General features: G+C 41.7%; 2 protein-coding genes across 2 annotated transcripts in view; one reads left to right on the forward strand and one right to left on the reverse strand.

Annotated features, from left to right (window-relative positions):
- Nucleotides 1-12,868: 12,868 nt before the first annotated feature.
- Nucleotides 12,869-18,007, reverse strand: LOC143034519 (uncharacterized). The gene is made up of 3 exons (XM_076200689.1): nucleotides 18,002-18,007; nucleotides 13,258-16,939; nucleotides 12,869-13,101 (listed from the first exon to the last, which is right to left on the reverse strand). Exons 1-2 carry the CDS (start codon nucleotides 18,005-18,007, stop codon nucleotides 13,658-13,660), a joined length of 3,288 nt encoding a protein of 1,095 aa, XP_076056804.1. The 3' UTR covers nucleotides 12,869-13,101; nucleotides 13,258-13,657.
- A 5,996-nt stretch (nucleotides 18,008-24,003) lies between these two features.
- Rhau (ATP-dependent RNA helicase Rhau) overlaps nucleotides 24,004-27,946 on the forward strand; it is a 125,714-nt gene continuing 121,771 nt past the window's right edge. Inside the window, exon 1 of the mRNA XM_076205440.1 lies at nucleotides 24,004-24,103. The gene's annotated coding sequence lies outside the window, so the exon portion shown is untranslated. The remainder of the gene's footprint in view (nucleotides 24,104-27,946) is intronic.

Below are 27,946 nucleotides of genomic sequence, written 5' to 3' on the forward strand. Positions count from 1 at the left end.
GTTTAGTTTATTATGAAACCTATACATTGGTACATACATACATATACCAAGGCTTTTTCCCCCTTCCAAGGGAGGTAGCCAAAAAGGGGAAGGCACAAAAACACTCCCACCCATTACATCCCCAAATACACTCCACACCCCTCCCACCCTTCCTCTCATCTGAGCGCCTCCTGGATGACGGGTCATCCCTGCACCCTGCCCACCGCCCTGGGTCAGAAGCAGTGTCGCAAGACACACAGTACATCCACAGCAAGGCCGCTTCATTTAATCGGCGACCCCCCCTCTCCGTCCCCCTTTGCATATACATTGGTGCCTTGGTATATTACTTCTGACCCAGGGCACTGGGCAGGATACAGGGATGACCTGTCATCTATGAGGAACTTAAGATGAGAGGGAGGAAAGGATGGGTGGGAGTGGGTTATGCCTTTTGACTGGGCTACCTCACTTGTAAGGGGGGAAAACCCTTTTGTATATAGATAGATACATTGTATGTAATTTGTATTTGTCTCTTTAGTATTCGTACTAAATGGGGCAGATTCATGTATATTCATATTCAGTGTTTCAGTAAAGTAGAACTAGGAGTGGAGGAGGAATGAGAAGGTCTAAAGGAGGGAGTCGCATGGAACAAGGAGGATGGGAGGAAATAGAAGGAAGGGTAGTGAGTGGTGGGATGAGGAAGCAAAGAAGGTTGTAGAACAGAAGTGAGCTTTCACAGATTGGTTATGAAATAGGATGAGGTACAAAGAAAAGAGATGAGAAGTAAAACAAAAAAGAGAGCAGATGTGAAATGGGACAAGGGTTCGACAAATTTTTTAAAGTAATACAAAAATGTTTTGGAAAGAAATTGAGGGGAATCAAGTAGAGAAGAAAAGGTTATTGGTACAGAGGGAGAGATGATAATGGAAGAAGATGGGCAGAGTATTATAGGGAATTGCCAAATGTGAAAGGACAGGGAGGGAAAGGTAGTTATAATGGAAAGCACCAAGGAAGTACAAATACTAAGGCTTTTTTCCCCTTACATGGGGGGTACCCAAAAAGAAAAAGGCATAGAAACTACTCCCACCCATTCCATCCCCTACATATTCCACTCTCCTCCCTCTCATCTTGGCACCTGGATGATGGGTCATCCTTGCATCCTGTCCACTCACCTGGGTCAGAAGCAGTGTCGCAAGGCACAGCATATCCACAGCAAGGCTGCTTCATTGATTCGGGGAATAAGGAGAGATGAGATAAAAGCAGTTAAGATGGAACCTGGGTTGGATGGGTGTCATGCATATTGTCTAAAGAAAAAAAATAAAGTACAATGATGGTGGACTGGCTGGTGAAGTTATTTAATGTTTGTTTAAGAAAAAGTAGGGTACTGCCCAGGTCAGAAGCAACAAAACTTGTAGAAAAGGGAAATGTCTGTTGAACAGGGAGGGGAGAGGACAAGTGGTAGGTACAAGTAGAGAAGGGTTGTGAATGGATAAACTGATGCAGCCTCTTTGTGCATGAAGGGAAAATGGGGGAGGATTACCATGTAAAAGAAGCTGTGGAGGTAACTTTGCTTCAGCTGTCAAGCCCTACTCTAGAGGTGCTGTGTCTTGCTACATTGCCTTGACAGTGGGCAGGAGTCAGGGATGGTCTTTCATCCACAAGGAGCTCAAATGAAAGGGACAACAAACGGGTGTGGGGTGAGTATACTTTTACATGGAACCATTGTGGTGAGGTACAGAGGTATTGTTTCTCATGGGTGAAACAGATGGTCTTGCAGTGAGCTATTAAGGCCACTCGCTAAATTCCGTCTTCAGGGGGTGAAGTGGTCCTCTTCATCCTCATCCTTTTCTTCCTCTCCCTCCTCTTCCAGTTCCTCTGCCTCCAATCCTCTCCCCATCCTGTCGGTCACACAACTCCCCTCTTCCTCTTTTTCTTCTTCCTACCTCGTCTTCCCATATGTTGCACATCAAACTTCTTCCTCCTTTTCCTCTTCTTCCTCTTCCTCCTCCACCTCCACATCAGTGCCTCTTGTGACATTCAGGGCCTCTCTCCTGGGAAAAAAATCGTCAGGCGGCAGTCAACACACGTGTTAAAGTCTGTGATTGGCAGTAAAGGAAGTGGAGGTGGGAGGGAGGGAGAGGTGACACTGCTCCGTGGCAAAATATTTCTAGATTTAGGTTATAGGTAATTCTTTTTTTTTTTATCAATTTATTATCTATTTATTTACCTTTTTATTTACTTATGTATGTGTTAGGAGTAGTCCTCACTTCTTTCCTCACTTCCCTCCTCACCTCTTCTCTGCCCACGACATTTGACCTCCGAAGCCTCCCAAGGGAATCACTCGTGGGGCCCCAGGATGACAAACCAGCACTAGGATCTGCCGCATGACCACAGAACCTCTTTAAAGAAGCACCCGCCTCGTACCCTCCATCTACGTGAATCAGAGGCCTGAGAACGTTTTTGCGTCCGACTTCCCTCACCTCACACTTGACCTCACAGCAGTAACGGGCACAGGAACCAATGCTCAGATTCAGATCACTCCGGAACAGCATACGTGAGCCTGGCTCACTGTTCCTGCTATCTCACTACCCCCCCCTTGCTCCCTCGCAAGCAGATCACCCAAGAACACAACTTGAAACACAGTTGTCACCTCCCTCGTCTCGTCTCCCCCCCCCCCCCCACTGGCGCCCAACTTTCGTTGTAAAACCAGCTCTATCTCCACCAGAGTTTGCCTTCAACCAGCCTAACTGGCTGCCCTACGTTAGGCAGACAACCAGCATAACAGCATGTACTGTAGAAATATTAGTATTTATGGTGTTTCGGACGGTAATGACTCCCACTATTAATTTGTTTTGTTCTCAACATTTTTTTTTTTTTTTCTAAACAAATTTAGCTTTGGGAACTGATGACACTCCTGGTGTTTGAAATAATGACTTGTACATCACTTGCCTGTGAGAACTACTGTTGTTATTGGTTACTGATATTCAGTCAGATATCAATATTAATAAGTCATTGGGGTATCATCTTGAGACGATTTATCCATTTTTGAGTGGAAAAATTGCAGGAGTGGGGCAAAATCTTCAGATAATAAATTTGAGCTAGCCAGGGTGGGCAGAGAACATTGTACTAAGATACATTAAAAAAAAATAAGGATCCAAGATGGCGAACGTGCAGAAATTACATACATATACCAAGGCTTTTTCCCCCTTACAAGGGAGGTAGCCAAAAAGGGAAAGGCATAAAATCATTTCCACCCATTCCATCCCTGAATACACTCCACACCTCTCCACCCTCCCTCTTATCTGAGCAGAAATTAGATGTAAAGTAAAAATTCGCCTTGCTTGTGGGCGCCGTGTATGTCGTAATTAATATTATTATTATTATTATTATTTTTTTTTAAATAGATTTTGCTCTTACGTTTGTTTTCCATTACGATTCTACAATTTTAAGGTCAAAGCATCGTCGAATGTGCATTATTTTTCCAGGTGAAAGACCGCCTTTTTTGTCGTCCATGTAAAAGTCGACAAATCGTCGTAAATGTCGACTGTTTTTAATAGGTTCTTCCTGTTGTAGTTGTGCTCCTATATATTTCAAAACATTTGAAATATTATTAAGAAAAACCGTGAAACTTGTTTTTTTCTCTCTCTCTCTTTCAATAAATTTAAGAGATAGGATTTTCATATTTCACCCATTCAAGTTCTACCAGCCAAAGCGAACACAAGTTCACTGACAACACGTTCTGTGCCTTTGCGAAGGCGAAAACGACTACGACTATATTTCTCCAATATAAGGTATTTCCTAGCTTAAGTAGGTTAGATTAGACAGATTAAGTTATGTTAGCTAGGTTTGATTCGAGTCGATTATTCCCAACCACAAAAAAAAAACTCGTTCGACATTTTGAAAACATCAATGCGCATTCCCTAGATTTACGTTTCAGAATGATTATTTTCAATTTTTAGAATTGCCATTATCATTAGTTATTTATAAGTCCAAGGTGGCGGTGGTGTGTTTGTGTGTGAAAGGTCCCAGCATTGTCTATAGATCGGGCCACCTCTCATGCGGAATTGTCGGTCACAAGTCCAGCACGTGTTCCAAGATCACGTTGAATCACACACACAAACACAGAGTATTACAAAACTTGCACTCATTTTAGGACATTGGGTGGTGATTTGGTGTCAAGGTGAAACACATTTATCAAGCAGGAATGTGCTAAACAGCTGAAATTATATTAGATTGTCAAAGATAGTGCAACATCTTTTGTCCCTCTGCGTTCTATTACTGTTATATAGATGTACTTTTATTAATATAGTAGTATTTTATTAGAAAATATGCTAAGTTTAGGATGATTATCATTATCATTATGCTCAATCTGGTCACATTGCTTGGTCATGAGAGGACGGTTCCATTACAGTTTGGATTAACGAAGGAGGACGAAACCAACGCGGTATGGTGAGCAGGTTTTGGGGTTGAAGAGTGAATTAAGGGGTATTGACACGGTCAAGCAGTTTGTCCAACACGTGTCTGCAGTGATGTTTGAGGATGTGAATGGGGTATTTGGTTGAAGCCAGTCTGGCTGAAGGGCCATTTACACGGTAAAACAGTTTGTCAAACAAGTATTTGAAGTGATGTTTGACAATATGAATGAAGTATTTGGTTGTCAAATACGTTTGCCAAACGGTTAGTAAGTCTGGCTGAGCCTGAATTTTGTAGGTGGCCTACAAAGGATTACAAAGGCGGAGCATGCCGACAGGAGACCTTTTGGTCCATATCTAGGTCGGATGCGAAAAAATTATAATAATAAATAAATAAAAGCTATAATAATGTAAATAACAAATAAAATGCATAAATAAATACATAGGCACAGTCAAACAATAAATACATAGGCACAGTCAAACAATAAACAAATAGGCAAACAGCAAATAACAAGAAATTAACATACAACCAACAATGAATGAAAATCAAACAGACAAATGACGACAAAACAAAAACAAACAATATAAAACAAATTACAATCATTACAGCATCTTGCTTAGGTGTTTATCTAAATGATTCTTAAAGCTTCAAACTGAACTACATTGCACTACCTGTGCAGAAAGTTTATTCCATTCATTAACTACACGGTTGGCAAAGTTGTTTCTACCTACTTCCAAATTGAATCTATTTCCGGACAGTTTGAGACCATTGTTTCTGCAAGCGACATGACGTCACAAAATATTTTGATCGTGAGAACGATCGTCAAACACACACACCTTGAAGTGGACGCAACAATTACATCTGTCGGAAGTATGAATAAGGAGGAAAGTAATGGAAAGGCCTGAGAGGGTGTTATTGGAATTTACCCACAAATACAGATATCACCCAGCTTCATGGAAAGTTAAATCGGAGGAATAGACAAGCAAAATGTCGTGAAATAAGGGGTTATCCTCTCTTCAGGAGATACTAAAGGATTTTGAGCCGCGGTGAAGAAAATGGACCCCAGACTGCCCTACTTGGGTACGATGACTCTAGGTGTACATGAATTATCCCCGGATTCTGTGAACTGGTTTGATTACGTTTTCTGTGTTTATTATTACACAGAGTAAAAGAGAACGCGTAGTACAGCAGTGACTTTATATTTTATATTTTGCGAGTAATGTGATGCAGTGTACATATAGCAGCCGATGCTGCACGTGATAATTTGACTCGTACTGAAGTGGGGAGTGAATATATGAAATCTGAAAACTCAGAAAAGTCTGAGTTCTGATGATGACATTATACTCCTCCCTGGTATTTTGATGAGGTGATGCTTATTTTGGACCATACTCGCCACGAGAGAGCTAAATTCCAATTTGGATATGTTTGTGCCCTTATACTTAATGAAAAGAGTGACACGCATCAGCAGATCTAAATATGTTGCCTCGTCCATTAATATGTAATTAAGCCAGCCAATCGACAAGCGAGTTGGTATGTGAGTTTTGTCCTCTTTTTCAACAATCAATCCTTTGTCCACTTCGATCTTCTTTTCTTTTTCCTTAATGCCACCGCTAAACCAATAGCAATTAATATGTCTTGGTCGAGAGGCATCTTTGATTAGCAACAGCACGAGTGACACTGAGGTCGGATGTACGTTTGGTTTGACCGTCTGACACCTTTTGACAAATAGGTTGGCTGACAGAGCTGGGCAAACAATGTGACCGTATAAATGGCCCTTTAGATTAGATGGGAGCAGTTTGAAAGTGTTTGAAACTTGTTCATCACTGCGCAATATCAGTCTGTTGGAGCGCGCTCTTTACGTATGATCGCAGATAAAACGAAGTAGAAACGTCATTGATTTGGCGGGAAAAGCTCGTTCTGCTTTCCCATTGGTTGAGGATCTTTAAACTGCATAGTTTGGATACGTTTTGGTCGTGTTTGAAACGTCGGCTCCCACAAGCTTAGTATAAAAAGACGGGGCCTAGGACAACCGACCTCAAAGCAAGTGCCAGACACACTTGCTAGAGCTACTCTCTAGAGTTGACTGGTTCATAAAGCCCAACTGAAAATTGGTTGGCTTTCTTTTTGAGCAGTTAATATTACCACCCACTTCTGGGCCTTTCCCAGGGCTTTCTCTTTTTTAACTTTCTGTCTTTTCGTAGTTCTCCGGAATAGATACGAGCCCTTGCTGGCTCGTGAGACCCCTCGGTCGTCCGGCTCGACGAAATTTATTATTAATCTGTCGTAGTTTAGTGTAATGTAGATCCTGTCCCTACTGGGCACACAGCGTGTCACTCCACGCGGCTGTCGCCAAGGAACTGTGTGACCCCTACAGTATTGTACCCTAAGGATCTTCTGAGCACATTACTCGTGCACCAGGGAGCTTGCCCCCTGCCCCGACGTGCAAGATAGAGTCTTCAACTCCACCTCTGCAAAAGAGAAACACCTCCTCTGACGACCCCAATATCGACCCGGATAAGGCTAGGCATGTTTTTCTCCACTGTCCAAACCCAGTTAGCTGAACTCAATCCCTTTGTTCTTAAGAAATGCCTGTCTTCATGTACCGAGGATATCAACCAGGCTAGGAAACTTAGAAGCGGAGATCACCAAGTTACCACCAACTCTGGGAAAGCCACACGCAACTTACTTAAGACAAAGAAGATTCATACCTTCGATGTTGTTGCCTCCCTACCTAGGTCACTCAACTCCTGTAGGGGGGGTAATCCACTGCAGAGGAGTCGGACATCCTCGAAGAAATGAAAAACGAAGGGATTCTAGATGTCAAATTTATCAAGGGACTGGACCGTGAAAATAACATGCGAGTAAACACTTATCATCCTCGCTTTCAATTCTACAACCCTCCCTGACCATGTCAAAGTTGGATACATCCATGCCTCAGTACGACCATATGTTCCCAACCCGTTGCGTTGTAATAAGTGTTTTAAATATGGCCACCTTGCTAAGTTTTGTCGTAACCAAACGATCGTGTGCGGTAAGTGTGCAAGCGAACATCCTACAGATCCCTGCTCTGCAAATGTGTTTCAACGTGTCAACTGCTCCTCTAGCAACAAGCATGCATCCACCTCCCGGGACTGTCCCACCTTCAAGATAGAGAAAGAAATTTGTACCGAGAAAGCAACTTGTGGCATCTCTTTCTACTGAAGCACGGAAGCGTGCGATGGGAAGACAAGTTACCCCAACTAGTCCCTCCGGAGCAACATCCTATGCTTCGGCTCTGCTCATGAACATAAATAAGAATATTTATTTATTCTAAAGAAATGTTCATTTTTCGTTGACATTCGTAATTTGATGAAAAACAAATAAATACCCACTTTATTATCAGTCCTTATTTAAAGTTGAGTTTATATGAAATTAAAGTAAACTTATTAAATACTAAAAGTCACAGGTTAAGTTATGAGTTTGTATTTGAGAGAGGGAGAGAATACACTAAAACCATAAATGTATGCTTTATACTTCACTGTAGTGTTGTGGAAAGAAATCAACGCATTGGTCTATCTCTTTATTCACCGAATCAGGCGAGAATGTGCGAGAGCCTGAGGTCTGGAGCTGGAAGTCTTCGATCCAGTGTTCAAAAAACGTGGAAATTACAAAATCCTCGGTACCTGAGGCATGCGCGGTTGTACATGTTGCAAGGATGAAAAATCCCCTTGGTATATGATATCTCAAACAAAAACTATGTGAAATACAATGATTCCTCGGTAAACGAGGATTTGATGTTGAAACATTTCCCTCGTAGACACTAATTATATATTATACAAATTAATGAGGAAGCAACATTCCCTCAATGGAGACTGCCCTTCATGTGAATGAAATAGTAAAACTTAAATAATTTTTCGATATATAAAAAATCCCAAGAATTAAGGTTATGCACTGGAATATTTAAATCCCGCGAGTTTGAGCTAACCCCTCAGTAAATGAACGTCCAACAAGTTAAAAACAAAATATAAGTACAATTTTATAACTCCAGCCGTGAGAGAAATTATTTCGTGTTAAGATTTAAACGAGGTTGATGTTAAATCCTCGGTAAATTAAACCCTCATGAATAAATAAGGAGGACAAATAATTTTTTCCTGCAATTGAGACTTGCGCGATTATACTAAAATGTGAGTTCTCCGTTACATTCCGGGTTTCTATATTTCAACAACTAATGAGACAGACATTCCCTCAAGCTGGACAGTTACAGTTCCTATTCAGAGAAATTATATGAAACAGGTGCGTGCGTGGTACAAAAATATCTTGAACACATGTTAGTGACAAATTAAATTGCTTATGCCCTAATGACAACCGTCGGTAACTGATTTCTATGCGGCAACGGCCGTTGCGGTCAGTAAATAAACCTATGCATGTCAGTATAGTACATACCGGGTTGAAATTAAATTATATAAAGTGGGCATACACTATTGGTTTGACGACACCACCAACACCATCACCACTAGTTGCTACTAGAGGTTGATACTAGACAGTGATACTAGTCGATACTAGTTTTCGTCATCGCATCGCGCGCTGGGCATGACACATCGCGCGCTGGGCATGACGCATTGCATGCTGGGCACTTCTCGAGCCATAAAAACTCTCGAGCCATATGCTGTCTTCCTGAATTTGCAGTTCTGACAAGGAGACATGATGGGATGTTTACGAAAAAGGCATGTGTTCCCATTGGTCATTTGTGGTATACAGAGAGAATCTTAACCAATCATAATAAGTTGTAGGAGGAGCCTATATTATCCAGAGGTTCCTTTATAGCCAGCAATAGTGTAAATTTCAGTCTTCAGTCTTCTCTCTTAAGAAGTTAAAACATTGTTAAGTTCAGTCTTATCTGGAATTTCAATTTGTTCATTTCAATGTTAAATAGTCTATTCGTGACTCGAGTAGTGTATCATCAACCTTGAAGCATCCTCGCAAACCAGAGAAAGGTCTGTACCAATTAAAACATAGTCTAGCCTCCCACACCCGCACACCCGTACACATCACAGTAATTCACTATATATTTTGAATTTGAATTAATATTACATAATAATAAAAGTCGCATACTTAGGAAACATTAGTCTTAATCACCACCAAATGTAAAGTGATAATTTCTTGTACATACGTTTCTTCGTGTTCCTTGTTAGTCTAGTTATCTTGGCCACATCTACCATTTACGTATACTTATTTATATTTATTCGTAAACAAGGAGTACGACACACACACACACACACACATATATATATATATATATATATATATATATATATATATATATACATATATATATATATGTGTGTGTGTGTGTGTGTGTGTGTGTGTGTGTGATTCACCTTGGTCTTTTTGGAACACGTGTTGGACTCGTGATCGACAGCTATTTCCCTCCCGGAAGAGAGCTCAGAGCTCGTATGACCAATCTATGGGTAATGCTTTGACCTTACACGCACACACACACCCAACTCCCCGCCCACGAGAGTTGGAGTAACGGCTTGCAGCATAGCAACACTGAAATTATTTTCAGCCCTGGGCAGGATTCGAACCTGGACCGCCGAAGTGACAGTCTGGGGCTCTACCAACCGTGTGTGTGTGTGTGTGTGTGTGTTTACCTAGATGTATTTTACGGGAAGGGGAGCTATGCTCGTGGTGTCCCGTGTGTGTGTGTGTGTGTGTGTGTGTGTGTGTGTGTGTGTGTGTGTGTGTGTGTGTGTTCACTTGGTCTTTGGATCACGTGTTGGACTCGTGATCGACAGCTATTTCCCTCACGGAAGAGAGCTCAGAGCTTGTATGACCGATATATGGGTAATGCTATGACCTTACACGCACACACACACCCAACTCCCCGCCCACGAGAGTTGGAGTAACGACTCGAAGCGCAGCGATGCTGAAATAACTTCAGCCCTGTGTGTGTGTGCGTACATATATATATATGTATATATATATATATATACATACATACATATATATATATATATACACACACACATATATATGGAAACTAGTATGTTCTAACACATTTGTAAAAGATCACTGTTAACCCACTATCGGAGAAATAATAACGGAAAGTACAGAGAAACTGTATATTTCGACTACTCTCTGTAGTCCTCTTCAGCAGAATGCTTACATAAGGTTAAGGTACAAGTATATATGAAGAAATGAGGGGTACATAGAAGGGGATGAGGAAAGTGGGGGGGGGGGCTCAGGTCACATGCCCTTGAAATGGTCGGGTCAAAGTAGGACAAGGGGTGATATTTTGTCCAACCGCTTTAGACATGATATTGTTGACCGCTAACTTGGTAATACAATCTAAAGGCCAGTGGCCCCCAGATTGTATTACCAAGTTAGCGGTCAACAAGATCATGTCTAAAGCGGTTGGACAAAATATCACCCCTTGTCCTACTTTGACCCGACCATTTCAAGGGCATGTGACCTGAGCCCCCCCCCCCACTTTCCTCATCCCCTTCTATGTACCCCTCATTTCTTCATATATACTTGTAACTTAACCTTATGTAAGCATTCTGCTGAAGAGGACTACCGAGAGTAGTCGAAATATACAGTTTCTCTGTACTTTCCGTTATTATTTCTCCGATAGTGGGTTAACCGAACATATATATATATGTATATATATATATATATAAATACATATATATATATATATATATATATATATATATATATATATACATATATACACACTCGTATATATGTGTGTATACACTTATACTCGTATATACATATATGTTATACATTCATCGTTTAATGTTAGCTTACCTGTTTGTAGCAATTATATATTATCCTTGTCGTTTTTTTTTAAAAACAAACATATTTTTTATGACAGGCCATTGTATAGATATAGTAAACGATCTATGATTTCGTGGATCTTGATCCTTCAAGATAGTACTCACGTTGGGGCCCTCCCCTCAATTCATCAATGATCTCGGTCTGGTTACACTGTTCGTTTTAGCTGAATAGAATTGCCCGTACTACCGGCAAGCAATCTGTGAATGCCCTCGGCGTGTTGAAGGAGTTAATTACATTTGCGGAAATAGAATTGAAACCACAACTCTCGTAATCTAATCACATCGGAGACTTGGGTACAGGATCCGATCCCATGACTTCAAGGTTCACCTCCAATCTGGAAAAAGTTGTTCCGATATTAGTAAAAAAAAAAAAAAAAAAAAAAATAGATAGATAAATAAGTAAATAAAATAAATATAAGATAAAATATGAAGTTTAAAAACTCAACCCCAATCGAGTCACTTTTGAGTTCTTCATACATACACATACATACCAAGGCTTTTTCCCCCTTACAAGGGGGGTAGCCAAAAAGGAAAAGGCATAAAATCATTCCCACCCATTCCATCCCTGAATACACTCCACGCCCCTCCACCCTCCCTCTTATCTTAGCACCTCCTGGATGACGGGTCATCCCTGCACCTTGTCCACTGCCCTGGGTCAGAAGCAGTGTCGCAAGACACAGCACATCCACAGCAAGGCCGCTTCATTAAATCGGCGACCCCTCTCTCCGTCCCCCCATGCATAAAAGGAGAAGACGGGGAGAAATCCCTTCGGGCTGCGTCAAATTTTGCTCACACATACTACCTCACCCCCCATCCTCCCGCCCATTCCACCTCATGCATCACAACATCATCCCCATACCCAGAATAAATCCATACTAGAATAATTTATAAGATAAACTTAAAAGTTAGTTCTATTTACAATGGCGACATTAACTGCAATTACTCTTCCCCACAGTATGCATGTATATATACATATACAAATACATATACAGTGTTCCCTCGCCACTTCACACTTAACGTTACGCGGCTTCAGTTCTTCGCGGGTTTTTCCAAAATATTCATAAAAAAAATCAAATTTTCTTAAAACTTATCATACTAACACATGAATGTTGTGCCTTTCTCGTGTAAGTTTTGATAAATTATTAAAATGATAAATGATATCGCTAGAGGGAATTTTATCGGGAAAAAAACCGCTATCGATGTGACGTCACAAAGTCATGCATTTTATGACCTATGTATATCTTGATCTATTGAGATTTTAGGGAAAAACGAAATTACACGCTGTTTGTAGGTAATTTGAGATTTTACATGCAAAAGCAGGTTAGCCTAGGGAAAGTACTATATTAAGATCGGAAAACATTTATGACGTCATCAGTGACATCATACGGACTGACGGATGAAGAGACGGATATACATCGTTCAAATGCTCATGGAATATGGAAAACAATAATTTGATTATACTGTAAAAATATCAAGTCGATATACAATTTTTTTTTAACATTTTTCTATCAGTGCGTCTGATCACCCTTAATTACTGTATAATAAATGTTAATTACTGTATAAGGTTTTATAATTAACGATTTAAGTAAATACGTGTACTGTTGTAATCTTTGTCTCAAATATGTAAAGTATTAATACTGTTTATTTGGCGTCACAGATTACTCTGCGACGCATAGGGGGTTAGCGTAACGAGTGCCCTCTTTTCTGGATTACGTAACGTAAACAACGCGGGGTTAAGGATCCACGGGGTACTCGTCGCTAACATTTATTGGCAATAGAAAACACGACTTTCTCATCTTCACACAACAGGTGCTTCCGTTGAAACCATGGCAGCACACAGTAATTGGGAGGAAGAGTAGAAGTAGAAGTAGTAGGAGGAGGAGATGAAAAACTGTAAACAAACCAGAGCAACGCTCGTTACTAACAGCTTTTATACAGAATTACAAATAATCTGAACATGAAATACGAGCAGCTTTAAGGCTAAATTCATTATGACATACAAGAAACAATATACCAGATCTAAAACTAAATTCAGCTCAAAACTCACCGAGTAGGCCGCGAAGGGAGCGAGGTATACAACTGAAGGCGTTTCAAACCACACTGGCTGGAGGCGCGACGTAACATCGCACCACCGCAACAGGTTCTTACACACCTTCTTAAGTCTAATTCTTAAAGTGAACATTGTACAAATAATGAGATGCTATCTTGCAGCACAGCTTGCAGACAACTTACAACGATAGTATTCTTAAGCAGACGAAGCTTCTGCTCGCAGCCTACTTAAATTAAACATTACGAAAAACAAACTTGGAAACCTCTTCCGAGGGGAAACGAGCCTTACGACAAAAAGATATGTAAACATGGGGATACACGGACATATAAAAAAGCCCCGTTACCTCTCGTAACGGCACACTCCCTTCCTAATTTTCTAGGGGGGAAAATTACCAAATCTATTGACCTAGCAACACAAGCTCAGAAATGGGTCTTACATATTCATGGGCCTTGTTGTTTACCACAACTCTTACTTGGACCTTCCTGACTAAATCATCCTTGCCAGGGAATACTTTGTTTACAATACCCAAGGGCCACTGTCCTTGGGGACACTCTTGATTTTTTACCAACACTACATCATCCACCTTTACATTTGGAGAGGAATTGACCCACTTTCTTCTGGGTTGTAAAGAGGAAAGATACTCTTTCTTCCATCTCTTCCAGAATTCCTCAGCAAGGTGATGGACATGCTTCCATTGAGATTTGTATACTGCCTTAATATCTATCTCTTCAGGAAGAGTTACAGGAATATCAGTTTTCTGAGTGAGAAGGATGGACGGAGACAAAATGAAAGGACTACTAGGGTCCGAGGAAACAGGAACTAAAGGTCTGGAATTCACGATCTTACATACTTCTGCAAAGAAGGTTACTAACACCTCATGTGTTAATGCCTTGGGGTGATGGTTAGTCAGTATCACATTCATGATGTTGCGGACTATCCCCACCATACGCTCCCATGCTCCACCCATGTGAGAAGCATGAGGAGGGTTAAACAACCAAGTGCAACCTTGACTTGACAAGAAACTATTGACATCACCACCTTCATCGGTAATGGCAAGCAAGTTCAGTGCTTTGACAGCACCTACAAAGTTCGTGCCTCTGTCAGAACGCATCATCTTAACTGGGCCACGAATACAAATGAATCTCTTTAAGGCATTAATGAAGGAAGAAGTACTCAATTCTTCTACAGTCTCTATGTGGATAGCTCTGGAAACAAGACAGGTGAACAGAACGCCCCATCTTTTACTTTCGAGGAAGGAACTTCTAGTGCGCCGAGTTTTTATATGCCAGGGGCCAAAAAGGTCAACTCCTACATAGGAAAATGGCGGATTGGGAGTAAGTCTATCGACGGGTAAGTCTCCCATCTTCTGAACACACACCTTACCTCTTACCCTTTTACAGGTGACGCATTTGGAAATGACCTTAGAAATGGTACGTTTCCCTCCCAAAATCCAGAAACCACCTGTACGGACGGCTCCTTCTGTAATCACTCTCCCTTGGTGGTGCACTGTCTCATGGTAGTGACGGATCAACAACAAGCCTAAATGGGATTCCTTTGGAATAATAATAGGCCTTGTAAGCATACCCAGTATATCACCGCCTTGACTCAACCTGCCTCCTACACGAAGTAGGCCCTTCTGGTCTAAATAAGGAGACAGAGATGCAATGGGACTGGAAGGAGGTAAACAAACTTCACCTTGCAATTTAGTCATGGCAGACGAGAAATAATCCTTTTGGTATGTCTGAACAATGAAATCAGCTGCATCTTCTAGTTGATCGGGTGACTTATGTTTGTTGCATATATGCCAACCTGAACAACACTTGTTACCTTGTTTGAAAGAACGGGCTATATGCTTAAGGAGAGCTACCGCTCTTACAAGTCTCCTCCAACAGGAGAAATTAGAGAACCTCTGAGCTAATGACGCAATTGCAGGCTCTACATTGCTTTTGTTTGCACTAACAAGGGGTTCAGACTCAATTGTGTAGTCTGATACCTTTACTTCTTTATCTGTCTCAGGGCTTACAAGAGGAAAACTTCCACTGGTGGATACAACATCCTCAAATAAGCTTGAGGGACCTGACAACCAATCACTCTGATTTAGGTTGGTTATTTCAAGACCACGGGTAGCCAGGTCTGCTGGATTACAATCTGTAGGTACATAATGCCATTGGTTAGGTTCGGTGGACGACCTAATGTGGTCTACTCTGTTACTCACGTAGACCTGAAATCTACGCCTTTCATTATGAATATAGCCCAAGACAATCATGCTGTCAGAATAGAAATGCCTTGCGTCTAAGGGTTTGTCCAAGCAATCCGAGATGGAATTGCTGAGATTAACTGCCATCACTGCAGCACACAACTCTAACCTGGGAATAGTATGACCATGGTTGGGAGCTACTTTAGCTTGTCCCCTCACAAAACACACCTGGTAGCTTTCGGTATCACTGAAAACCTTAAGATATGATACAGCTCCTACTGCTACTCTGGAAGCATCTGAAAAGGTATGAAGCTCTATCCTGTGAGCTTGAGACAAAGAAATACTAGCAAACTGACGATTGATGCTTATATCCTTGAGGTCCCTTAAGGACGTTAGCCATCTGGACCATTTGGTATGGATCTTAGCTGGTATGGGTTCATCCCAACCACACTTTAGATTGGTTATCTCTCTTAGGAGTAGTTTTCCCACTATTATTACTGGAGCTAAGAATCCCATGGGGTCAAACAGACTATTTACAACAGACAGTATCCCTCTTTTTGTCGAAGGCTTGTCTGAATCCATGAACTTATAGACAAAAACGTCTCTTTGGATGTCCCATAAGAGGCCCAGGCTTGACTGCATAGGCATAGAGTCAGAAGTTAGGTTCAGCTCCTGAAGGTTATCAGCCAGCTCACTGGTGGCAAACTTTTCCAGCACTTCCTTACTGTTGGAAGTGATCTTGTGCAAGCGCAGGCGTCCTCCTTCTTGAAGTGCTGACTTAGAGTCTTGGATTAACTTGTAAGCAGTCTCCGCATCTGGCAGAGATGCTAACCCATCATCCACGTAGAAATTGTTCTCTATGAAATAGCGAACTTCAGGAGAGGCATCTTCTACAGACTTACGCAAGCCATAGGTGGCAATGGCGGGAGATGGCGTGTTCCCAAAAACGTGAACAGTCATTCTATACTCAATCAACCTTTCATCAGGGTCATTATTCTTGTACCAGAAGAATCTGAGATAATCTCTTTGCTCAGTCTTCACTTTGAAATTGTAGAACATCTGTTCTACATCAGCTGCCACTGCTACAGCTTCCTGACGGAAACGTAGAAGAATCCCGAGAATACTGTTTGTCATATCAGGACCTGACATCAGCATATCATTTAGGGAGAACTCTCTGGATTTGGCAGAAGAGTCGAACACAACCCTGATCTTGTCAGGTTTCTTAGGGTGGTACACCCCAAACAATGGAAGATACCAGCACTTCTGATCAGACTTCAATGGTGGTGCAACCTCAGCATGCCCACGATCTAACATCTTTTGCATGAAGGCCATCATATGCTGACGTTTTTCCGGCTTTGTGCTGAGGCTACGATGGAGAGACAGTGTGCGGTGCCACACAAAGTCTCTATTATTACTGGTGGCTACAACATTGGGACGGAAAGGCAGTGGCGCGACCCAATGACCACTTTGATCCTTGCGGAACTATGAGTTCATAACATCCAAGAACTTCCTGTCTTCAATCGACAGGGCGGCCTTGTCATCATCTTTGGTTACCTTGAACAAATCATCCTTTACTTCAGAAACATGAATCTGGTTACCACATGGTGCGACTATAGAGGGACGTCTATCATGTACAAAGGATGTTTTGAAACTGCTAATGACAGGAGGCCTACAAGTGCCATGGAGACACACTTCCCCAATGATTGCCCAACCCAGACTGGTCTGTTGAGCTAGAGGGGCATTGACCGGTCCAATTCTCTGGTCAAAAATGTAATGAGCTGAAGGCACATCTCGACCAATGATGAGTAGAATCTCAGCTTCAGGAACCAGAGGTGGAATACATTCGGCCAGATCGGACAGATGGGGATAACCACGAGCTATGGCGGGGGTGGGTATCTCTTCTCTTACACTGGGAATGCTGTCGCATTCCACTAACTTAGGGATATGCACCTCTTGTGAGTTATGCCAAGACACGATGGTGTAATTTTTGGTGGTGCGCCCAGAAGCGCCCGTTACACCTGCACAGGTAGCTAGACGATATGAAACCCGTTTGCTCAGCTTGTCAAACAAATCGAAAAACTCAGACCTTGCTAAAGAGCAATTGCACTGATCGTCTAGGATGGCATAACACCACACTCCGAGCTCTGGCTTACTTTCAGGATAGACCTTTACCAAGAAGGTCTTGGCACAGGACTTACTCATGGAGGTGGGGTTACTGCATATCAAGGTACATTTGGAATTGACCGCAGCATCCTCCCCTCCCTGAGTCTTTACTATGGGGGTAAGAACATTTGGAAGCGGCACTTGATTGACTACAGGGGAGCGAGGTGTTTTATCTTGAGCAACCTCCCTTCCATGCTGTGTAACCGCTTGAGTCGAACTCCTCTTCGACCTGGGTTCATCGTGATGTAAGGCAGTCACATGAGTATGGGCCTTACAGAGTTTGCAGAAAGTTCTCTCTTTGCAGCTGGAAGGAGGATGGTTACCTTTGCAACATCTGTTGCACATTCCTTTATCGTTTAGGAAAACCTTCCTCTCGCTCACTGACATGGTGCGAAAAGCCCTGCAGAAATCCAAATGGTGTACGTAGGCATCATGGTAGACGCAAAAATCTCCCTTTTCTGCCTTTCTTTGCTCGGTAGGCCTAGCGGCGCCAACAGACCTGTCAGCGCCCATGGTCGACTTACTGCCACTGGACAACATGGTGTCAGTCTTCTTCACACGTACTTGAGGAAACTTAGAGGGAGGTGGCTTCTCTGGTTTCACAAAACCATCGGCTCCAAGGCTTTGATAAGAGAAACATGGATCATTCTCGACCCTTGCCATCTCCTTCACAAACTCAATGAAGAAGGAGAAAGGTGGGTACGGCACACCGTGAGCAGTCTTGTAGTTCATGGCTCTGCCAGTCCACGCTTTCTGTATACAGGGTGGAAGTTTTGCGACAATGGGATTGATGCCTGACGAGGCGTCATAATATGCAAACAGTGTACTGTATACAGGGTTAGCCTTCAAGGCTTCTATCTGATACAGAATGTCACACAGGTCGTATAACCTTAAGGTGTCTCTAGGTGAAATCCTAGAGAAGTTGGCGAGCTTCTTTTTAATTGAAGTCTCAATGATCGAAGGGGCAGCAAACCTGTCATCCAAGCGCTCCCAAATTCTACTGCACGCCAGGTTTGGATTCTTGGCATTTGAGTTTCTGGTTGTACGGGCCCATTCTTTAGACTCAGGACCTAGGTACTTAACTAACAGGTCTATTTCCTCCTTACATGAGGTGCCTAACTCTTGCACGACTTCCTTGAAACTCTCTTTCCAAACAGCATAGTCTTCCGCAGTATCCTCAAACGTAGACAGCCTGCTAAGAAGTAAATCCTTCCGCAAGAAGAACTTGCTCAAATCGGCAGAATTGGAGGTTGTCCCCAATCTAGGAGATGCACTCCGAGGAGGTTTTACTACAGGTGGTGACACATAAGAAACATGGTTAGCAACAGGTTGCTGCGCAGGTTGCACAGACCTCACCTTTACCTTTTCGATACGAGGTTCAAAACTGAATGGAACATTGTTAGCAGGCTGTGAGTTAACTCTGAAATCAGAACAGGGCTTGAAAACAGGGCTTTCAGGATTCAAGCCTACCAGATCCTTCTGACTAGCGGGAACATCGACTATACCACCCTGTTGCTCCACATATAGTTGGGTGCGGGTAGCGACTGTACCTTTTAATTGGTCCCAGTCACTGCATGTTTCCCAATCATCGTCAGGTCCTAAGTGCCTAAGTTCGGCTTCGGCTTCTTCCAACTCCTTTTGCTGTGTCATAACTTTGAACTTGGCCTGCATTTCAGCCTGCTCTTTCATAAGCTGACCCTCCTGTTCGGCAAACTTAACTCTGATACGAGCGGTCTCCACCTTGGCTCGTTGCTTCCTTGCAACACTAACACTGGTGCTACTGGAACGACCTGACCTAACCGACCTTCTTGAACTGCCCTTCATGGAAGGGGGCATACAAAACTCAGAGTGGTCGACGAGGGATAAAGGAACTTGATTGGACTTCGGGTCATCTTGTAAAAACGGTTCAGTGTGGTGTTCCTCTTCCGTGACCTCAACTGAGGAAGAGGAAGCATAGTTACTGATTACCTGACGAAAAGATGCCTGAAAATCCCTGTCTTCGTGCTTCACTGATTCAGCACGAGCCAGACTTTCTGAAGTACGTTCACGCATTAAGAATTCCAGGTACCTTTTTACAGTATCCTGGTACACAGCGTGGGCCTCATACAACCAAGGACCATGATTCGGTTCTTCCAATAAGGCTTGTACTCCTTCTCTACTCGCCTTTACCCTCTCTTCATGCTGATCAGACGCTCTCTGAAAAGCCTCTTGCCCTTCAGCCGTGAGGACTCTGACCCTACCAGAGACGGGTCCTTCATCTATACTGTGGTTGGAAGACATATTGCCAAGCGAGAGAAACAGTGAGAGACAAGACAGTAATATGATAAAGAAGACAAGGAAAACTCGAACTTAATCGAAAACCACGGAGTACGTTACCACACTCCTAACTATACGACTATTGAGGTAGACAACAACAGATTAAACCCTACATTTGGTTCAATCTAAAAATGCACATTAGTCGCATGCTTATATTAACATATGACAGGATTTAGGCAAGGTAGCTTGCCTTCAAAGGAAAAACACATGCTTAACTGCGACGTGGTGTTATGTAAACACTGTTGGGGCTTGGCAACCATACGTTGTTGCCACATCACACTCGCGCGCCGATACGATCACTAAGACTGCCACATCACACTCGCGCGCCGATACGATCACTACACTTTGGCTTGCGCTACACTACACTTTTACTTGCGCTACAAACCCAAGCACACACACGCAAACTTATGCCAGGAAGGCGACACATCAAGTTCATGTGGTGACGACGAGGGGAATCTAGACGTGGCAACGGCGTGCAGGGCGTGGTCTGGCCACATCCTCAAGATGGACTTGGCATACTGCATGGCTAACTTTTAACTCCTTCGCAGCGGCTCTTTTCATTCACCTCTTCACAAAAGCGATTTTCTTGGCAGAGAGCGCCAATGGCCATCGTTTTTCATTTTGGCGTCACAGATTACTCTGCGACGCATAGGGGGTTAGCGTAACGAGTGCCCTCTTTTCTGGATTACGTAACGTAAACAACGCGGGGTTAAGGATCCACGGGGTACTCGTCGCTAACATTTATTGGCAATAGAAAACACGACTTTCTCATCTTCACACAACAGGTGCTTCCGTTGAAACCATGGAAGATCATATTAATTGTTAGGAAGAGTAGAAGTAGAAGTAGTAGGAGTAGGAGTAGGAGATGAAAAACTGTAAACAAACCAGAGCAACGCTCGTTACTAACAGCTTTTATACAGAATTACAAATAATCTGAACATGAAATACGAGCAGCTTTTAGGCTAAATTCATTATGATATACAAGAAACAATATACCAGATCTAAAACTAAATTCAGCTCAAAACTCACCGAGTAGGCCGCGAAGGGAGCGAGGTATACAACTGAAGGCGTTTCAAACCACACTGGCTGGAGGCGCGACGTAACATCGCACCACCGCAACAGGTTCTTACACACCTTCTTAAGTCTAATTCTTAAAGTGAACATTGTACAAATAATGAGATGCTATCTTGCAGCACAGCTTGCAGACAACTTACAACGATAGTATTCTTAAGCAGACGAAGCTTCTGCTCGCAGCCTACTTAAATTAAACATTATGAAAAACAAACTTGGAAACCTCTTCCGAGGGGAAACGAGCCTTACGACAAAAAGATATGTAAACATGGGGATACACGGACATATAAAAAAGCCCCGTTACCTCTCGTAACGGCACAGTTTACATATTTTAAACATTCTGGTACACACGGTGGCGCGGTTGATAGAGTCCTAAACTGTCACTACGGCGGTCTGGGTTCAAATCCTGCCCACGGCTGAAAATAATTTCAGTATCGCTGTGCTTCGAATCGTTACTCCAACTCTCGTGGGCGGTGAGTTGGATGTGTGTTTGCGTGTAGATCATAGATCGGTCATACGAGCTCCGAGCTCTCTTCCGAGAGGGAAATAGCTGTCGATCACTGGTCCAGCACGTGATCCAAAGACCAAGGTGAATCACACACATACACGAAAATTCCTAGGAGGGGGGCAAATCCTACTTCGCGGTTTTTCATCTTTCGCGGGGGGTTCTGGTCCCTATTAACCGCGAAAAACGAGGGATCACTGTGTATATATACGTGTGTATATATATATATATATATATATATATATATACATATATATATATATATATATATGATGAAGGTGGAAAAAGTGATGCAAATTCCTGGACAGTGGAAGAAGGTGGTAGATGAGGTGGTGTGGGTAACACGTACCTTAAGTGATTGCTGAAGGGAGGGGGGAGATAGCTGCAGTTGGGGAACCGAAGTCCAGGCGATTTGTATCACATCTCGGGACCACTCGCCTTCCCTCCAAGGCAAGCGTGAGAGTAAATCAAAGAGGGGGGAGGGGTATGATGGGACAACTCATTAAGTGAACCGTCCTAGGCTAATGAAACCCAGAACTCCTATTGTGAGTTTTAATGAATTTAAATAATTAAACACTAGAAGTATATCTTGATTAAATAAGGGTTTTAACAGTTGGATTTCATACATACATATCCTATCTATTCCCTGCGCGCGTTCCTAGCTTAAGAAATTGTTAATGAATTAGTACTTAATAGGTGTCTTGCTTGTGGAGACGTCTTCAATTAGCATGGTCTCCTGCAGAGCTTCGATCGGCGCCGCCTCGTTTGGTGGGGGCGGGGGGTGGACGGTCTGGGCGCGCTGTGATGGGGGTTGTAAGTCACTTCATCGGCGTATTCCCGGTCAATCGCACTACACTCAGAGTTTTTGCTTGAGGGGTTTATACCCAAATAATCGACACTCGATTTGCTACGAGGATATAAATCCCCAACAGTCACATGAGGGCGGAAAGGACACGCTTGTTCTTCCGAGATCGAGCGGTCTGAGCTCCTTTTTCGAACTCGATGCTTAGACTGCCTGTGTCCTGCGGCAGGTCAGGTCACGATGTCCGCTAGCCGGCTTCCGACGTTGCCAATAGTTCTACGTCTCCGTCCCTAGTTGTGAAGGGTACTACGAATAATGTTCATGTGGGAGGTGACACAGTTGCAATTGTTCCTTGAGGTAGACACTGTTCACGAGCGGGTTAGACACAATCCTAATTATTCTAATTGCCTAGCTTAAACAAATATGTGGCAGCGCGCAGGGGGGGGAGGGTGTGTGTTTGGGCGCTTTGTGTGGGCGCGAAAACCGTTGAGCATGGCTCTGAGAACACAAATCAAAAGGGGGGGGTGTTTCTAGATAATTAGAAGTCTCTCCCTTCGTTAAGGCACTGAAATTGATTGTCAAAAATGACATGACAGATGAAGAGGATAACGAGGAGGAGAAAGGACAGGATGTAGCTACTAGAAGTCTTAAGGACTCTGGTAATTCCCCCGAGTATAGGGAATGAAGGGCTGAAACGGTGAGAAATCAGACGAGAAAATGGGAAGGTGAGACAGCGAGCCGGGTGTCACAATTTCAAAAATTGTGACCAAAAGAAGTCACGGGTCTAGTTCCGAGTTCCTGAGTTTATTCCTGACCGGTTTCGCTCTATGCTTCTTCTTCTGAATGTGAAGAAGCATACAGCGAAACCGGTCAGGAATAAACTCAGGAACTCGGAACTAGACCCGTGACTTCTTTTTCCACCTTCATCAACTTGTCACAATGTACCAGCATATATATATATATATGTATATATATATATATATATATATATATATATATATGTATGTATGTATATATATATATATATATATATATGTATATACTATCGCCCATCACTACTGAACACACGTTGCAATAATAAATGTAAGATCTGGAAAAATAGGACCAAAGGCTTGCGTCTAGTATACACCTAAGTATATCTAAGTAAATTAGAACGATATACTTTTTGAAATATCCAGTATAATGTCATGGCTTTTGTGTTCGATCCCCTGGGTTCCTTCGTCTTGTCTTGTCACAATAATTTGATGTTCTCCACAGTTTTCTTGATAACTATTATACGCTATTGTCAAGTGATATTGTAGAATCAATTGAACCCATACAATGTTACATTTTAAAATACTAACAACTAAAACAATCTAAAACATGAGCGCTCCGAGCACACCGTCAAACTTGCCTAATTCTTCTGATTAGGCAGTTGTAATTGCAGGGCTTAGTCTTTCCATTTTTTGCTAGAATTAATTTCTGAGGCAATAATTTACTCTCATTATGCCGTGAGTTAAGTTATATTGTTTCTTTAAATTTCCGTACCCCACTCATCATCACAGATACACGGTTCTATATAGTTTTACAGTACTGTTATTGTTCAACAACTCGTTCGAAAGAACCACCTTTGTTGTAAAATAATTTTCTTATTTTCTTTATAAAGTAACAAGTTACGCAAAAGAAAATTTATACATTTAGATGCTACTAATTATATTGTTTTCAGTGTAATTGGTTTGAGCTCGTGCCGGTGCAGATATATTGTTTGTACCCTAGTGTGCATTGCTTGTTTACAATAACGAGTGATCTGGTAAGGAATTTGTAAATTTAGTTGAAGTTTGGTTGAGATATTTCTTTTTCAGAATGATTTTTCAGCTATGTCCAATACATGATGTTACATTTGATTTATCCATATATTTTTGTTAAAAACGTCAATGCAAACATGAAATCAAAATTGCACTGAACAGTGAGATTTTTGTCACAAAAAATATATTTTAATTTTGTTTACAGGTCACAAGTAACCAAGATTCTTGCATTTTCCCATTTCTAAACAGTGTGCCTGGTAGTGGCGTCTGTAGCCTACCCTCTCTATTTTATTTAACAGCAGAAACATTAAAAAAAAAACAAAGATATGTCACTGTGGTGGTTAAAAGCTTAAACCATCAGTATTGACTGTTGTATGGAAGTATGATGTATCATATATGGAATAGGCTTAGGGATTCACCAAGGAGTGGAAAAAGACTTGAAGTTTATGAAAATGGAGTTCTAAGAAAAATTCTCGGACCAAAATGAATGTGTTTACCTAATTGTTGTGTACAGAAAAGGGGCAATGCTTATTGGGTCCCATTAAACTTACATGCTTTTTTGTGTCACCCTTGGCATTTGTAATTGTTGTATCGAACTATGTGTTCTTTTCTTCATCTGTATATTGGAGGTTCTTATGGTGCTGTGGCCCCAGGTATAATGGAAGAGGGTAGGTGTGGTAGAGTTTGAACTCTTGTGGGTCTACACGATGTTCGATGGTGGACATGCATCCAGGTAAATCAGAGAACATGCTAGCATTCTCCCGCAGGAGCTCCCGAAGCTGAGACTGTTGACATGCAGTGAGTTCTTGGGAGATGTGGCAATCTTCCCAGGTTTGGGTTTGATGAAAAAGGATTTCTGGGTCTCATGAGTCTCCTTTGTCCCTGGGGGCTTCCCATGCCAGGGCAACGGTACCGAAGACTGTGTTGATAGGGTTTGATGCAGAGACAGGAGCATCGAAAAACCTCTTTGATGTGGTTTGGTCTTTCAGAAGACTTTCCTTTGCAATGGATTAAGTAGCTTGGAAATGAAGCCACATTTCAAGCAAGAGCCAATGCACGTTCTTCTCTTCTTTGGTGGGTGGTCCTTTGTTGATCTAGCACTCCTTCGAGAACATCAGGGGTCCTCATAGGTGGTGACCATACACTAGTTTGAAGGAAGAATAACCAGTGGAGGACTGAGGTGCATTCCTGTAGGCCAGTGGTTCTTAACTTTGATATCTCAGAAAAATTTATTGTACCCCCATTCAGTACAAGTAAAGTGCAAACATACAAAAAGAATTTTCTGACATCGAGGTTCATTATTTGTTCCATTATTTTCTTTCATGTTATTATTATTTCCTTCATGGGGGAGGGGAGGGGTTCACTTCTCTCCCTTCAATCCGTTGTTGTATATATATATTTTTTTTTCATTAAATCCATGGAAATAATTATCTTCACCTTCCATTGTGCTGCTCTTATCTATATTTCTAATTTCTACATTTTTACTAATACTTCGACTTCACCTCTGTCGTTTGCGCATCTCTTGTTGACATTCCTTCTGACTTCTGGGGCCTGTTTGTCCTCTTCCTCATTTCCTTCCATTTTTCTCATTAATCCCTCCCCTTCTCATTTTTCTTTACCTTCCCACTACATCACGAGCTTTCCCCTTCCCTACTAATACAACACAGGTACTCCCTTGTCGTTGAGATCCACAAAAATTGTAGTTTTTTCTGGAGTCCAATCTTCACTGTCACTTCGACTGTCGTGTGTGTGTGTATTTTACATAGTTGTATTTTGCAGAAAGGGGAGTTATGCTTGTGGTGTCCCGCCTTTGTATCTCACAGTGTCTAGTTTGCTTTTAAACTCATGAATAGTTTTTGGGCACACTTATTTCATTGTCCAGTTTGTTCCAAGTGTCCACCACTATGTGGAAAACTGTTTTTCTTCAGATCTCTTCTGTAGCTATGTTTTTTTATTTTCTTTCCATGTCCTCTTGTGCTTCTCTTGTCCCATTCAACAAGTCCTCTCTATTGAGTATTTCTGTGCCTTTCATGATTCTGTAGATGGTCAGTAGATCACCTCTCTCTTTTTTGCTCCAGAGTCGGTAACTCCAGTTTAGCCAATCTCCTCATATGACAAGTTTGCAAGTGCAGGTGCCATTTCTGTTGCTGCTCTTTGGATTCTTTCTATTTTTTTTATATTGTTTTTGGTACTGGGTGACCACAATGTCGCTGCATATTCTAGTCTAGGCCTTATCAGTGTGACCAATATTTTTTTTAATAATTTCTTCGTCCAAATATGTAAATGCCACTTTTATTGATCTTAGCAAGTTGTAGGATTCTCCGACAATTTTGTTTATCGGTCATAGGACAAGTCGTTTGAGATAATTACCCCAAATCTTTTTCAGATCTCTCCTTCTTTACCTCCTTGGTTCCAATTTAATATTGTCCTGATATTGTGTTTTTGCTTTTTCCAAACTCCATTATGCTACACTTGTTAATATTGAAGTCCACTTCCCATTTCTGACTCCAGTTCCATACCTTATTCAGGTCTTCCTGCATTGATTTGCAGTCCTTTTCAGTTTTTAATTTCCTTAACAGTTTGGCGTTGTCTGCAAAGAAGCTCATGTAACATTTCACATCATCCATGTCATTCACATAAATAGCAAATATTATTGGAGCCGATACAGATCCTTGTGGTACTCCACTGATCACCTCTTTCCAATCTGAATATTTTTCTCTGAGCACTGCACTACTCTCATCTTTCTACCAATCAGGAAGTCCTCCATCCATTTTAGTAGGTTCCCTTGTATCCCTCCTATATGTTCTACTTTTTTTTAATAATTTTTTGTGTGGTACTTTGTTAAAACCTTTTTGTAAGTCCAGGAAGGCACAGTCAGCCCATCCATTCCTTTTTTGCACTATGTCTATTAATCTTGAGTAGAAACATATTAAGTTTGTGGTTCATGATCTTCCTTGTCTGAACCCAAATTGTCTTGGGTTTATTATATTGTTGTCTTTCAGGTGTTTTACCCATCTATTCTTGATGATTTCCTCACAAATTTTGGCTGTAGTGCTTGTTAGTGAGACTGGCTTATAGTTAGTTGGTTCTTGTTTCCTCCTTTATGTATTGGTACAATGTTAGCATTTTTCCAGTCTTTTGGTATTTTTCCTTCTTTGAGTGAGCAATGTATTATGTTATGTATTTTGTCCGTTAGTTCTTCTTTGCATTCTTTTAGAATCCAATTTGCAATTCCATCTGGGCCATATAATTTCCTAATGTCAAGGTTTGATAAGTGTTCCAATATTTCTTTTTGTGTTATTGTTATCTCGCTCACCTTTCATTACCTTCGTCCCAATATTGTGCTTTCTCTCTAGTGAAGACAGATTTGAAGTGATTATTCATGACTTCGGCCATTTCTAATTCTTCTGTACAACACGTATTCTATATTCCCTTGGTGTAGTTTCACCATTTCCTGTTTGTTTTTAAGTTTACCATTCATGTATCGATAGAGTAGCTTGGGTTGCTCTTTGCGTTTATCTATAATATCCATTTCATGGTTCCTTTTTTCCTGTCTTCTCACTTTAACATACTCATTTCTATAGTTTATATAAACTTACCATTTTCCAGTTTTTTTGTTATCTTTTCTCAACCTTTTCCAAGCTCTGTCCCTTCTGTTTTTTGTTGAACCAGCATTTAATGTACATTCTCTCTTGCTTCTGTCTTGGTACATGCCTATTTACCCCTTCATTGTAATTATCCATCAAGATATTCCATTTCTCTTCCACTTTTGTCTCTTCCATGTAAAATTTTTCCCAGTTTGCATTCTGGAAGAATTTCTTTAGTTTTGCAAAGTCTGTTTTGTTGTA

The sequence above is a fragment of the Oratosquilla oratoria genome, chromosome 2, assembly GCF_046742065.1.
Source record: "Oratosquilla oratoria isolate Oo_2021 chromosome 2, ASM4674206v1, whole genome shotgun sequence".
In the NCBI taxonomy this organism is placed as follows: domain Eukaryota; kingdom Metazoa; phylum Arthropoda; class Malacostraca; order Stomatopoda; family Squillidae; genus Oratosquilla; species Oratosquilla oratoria.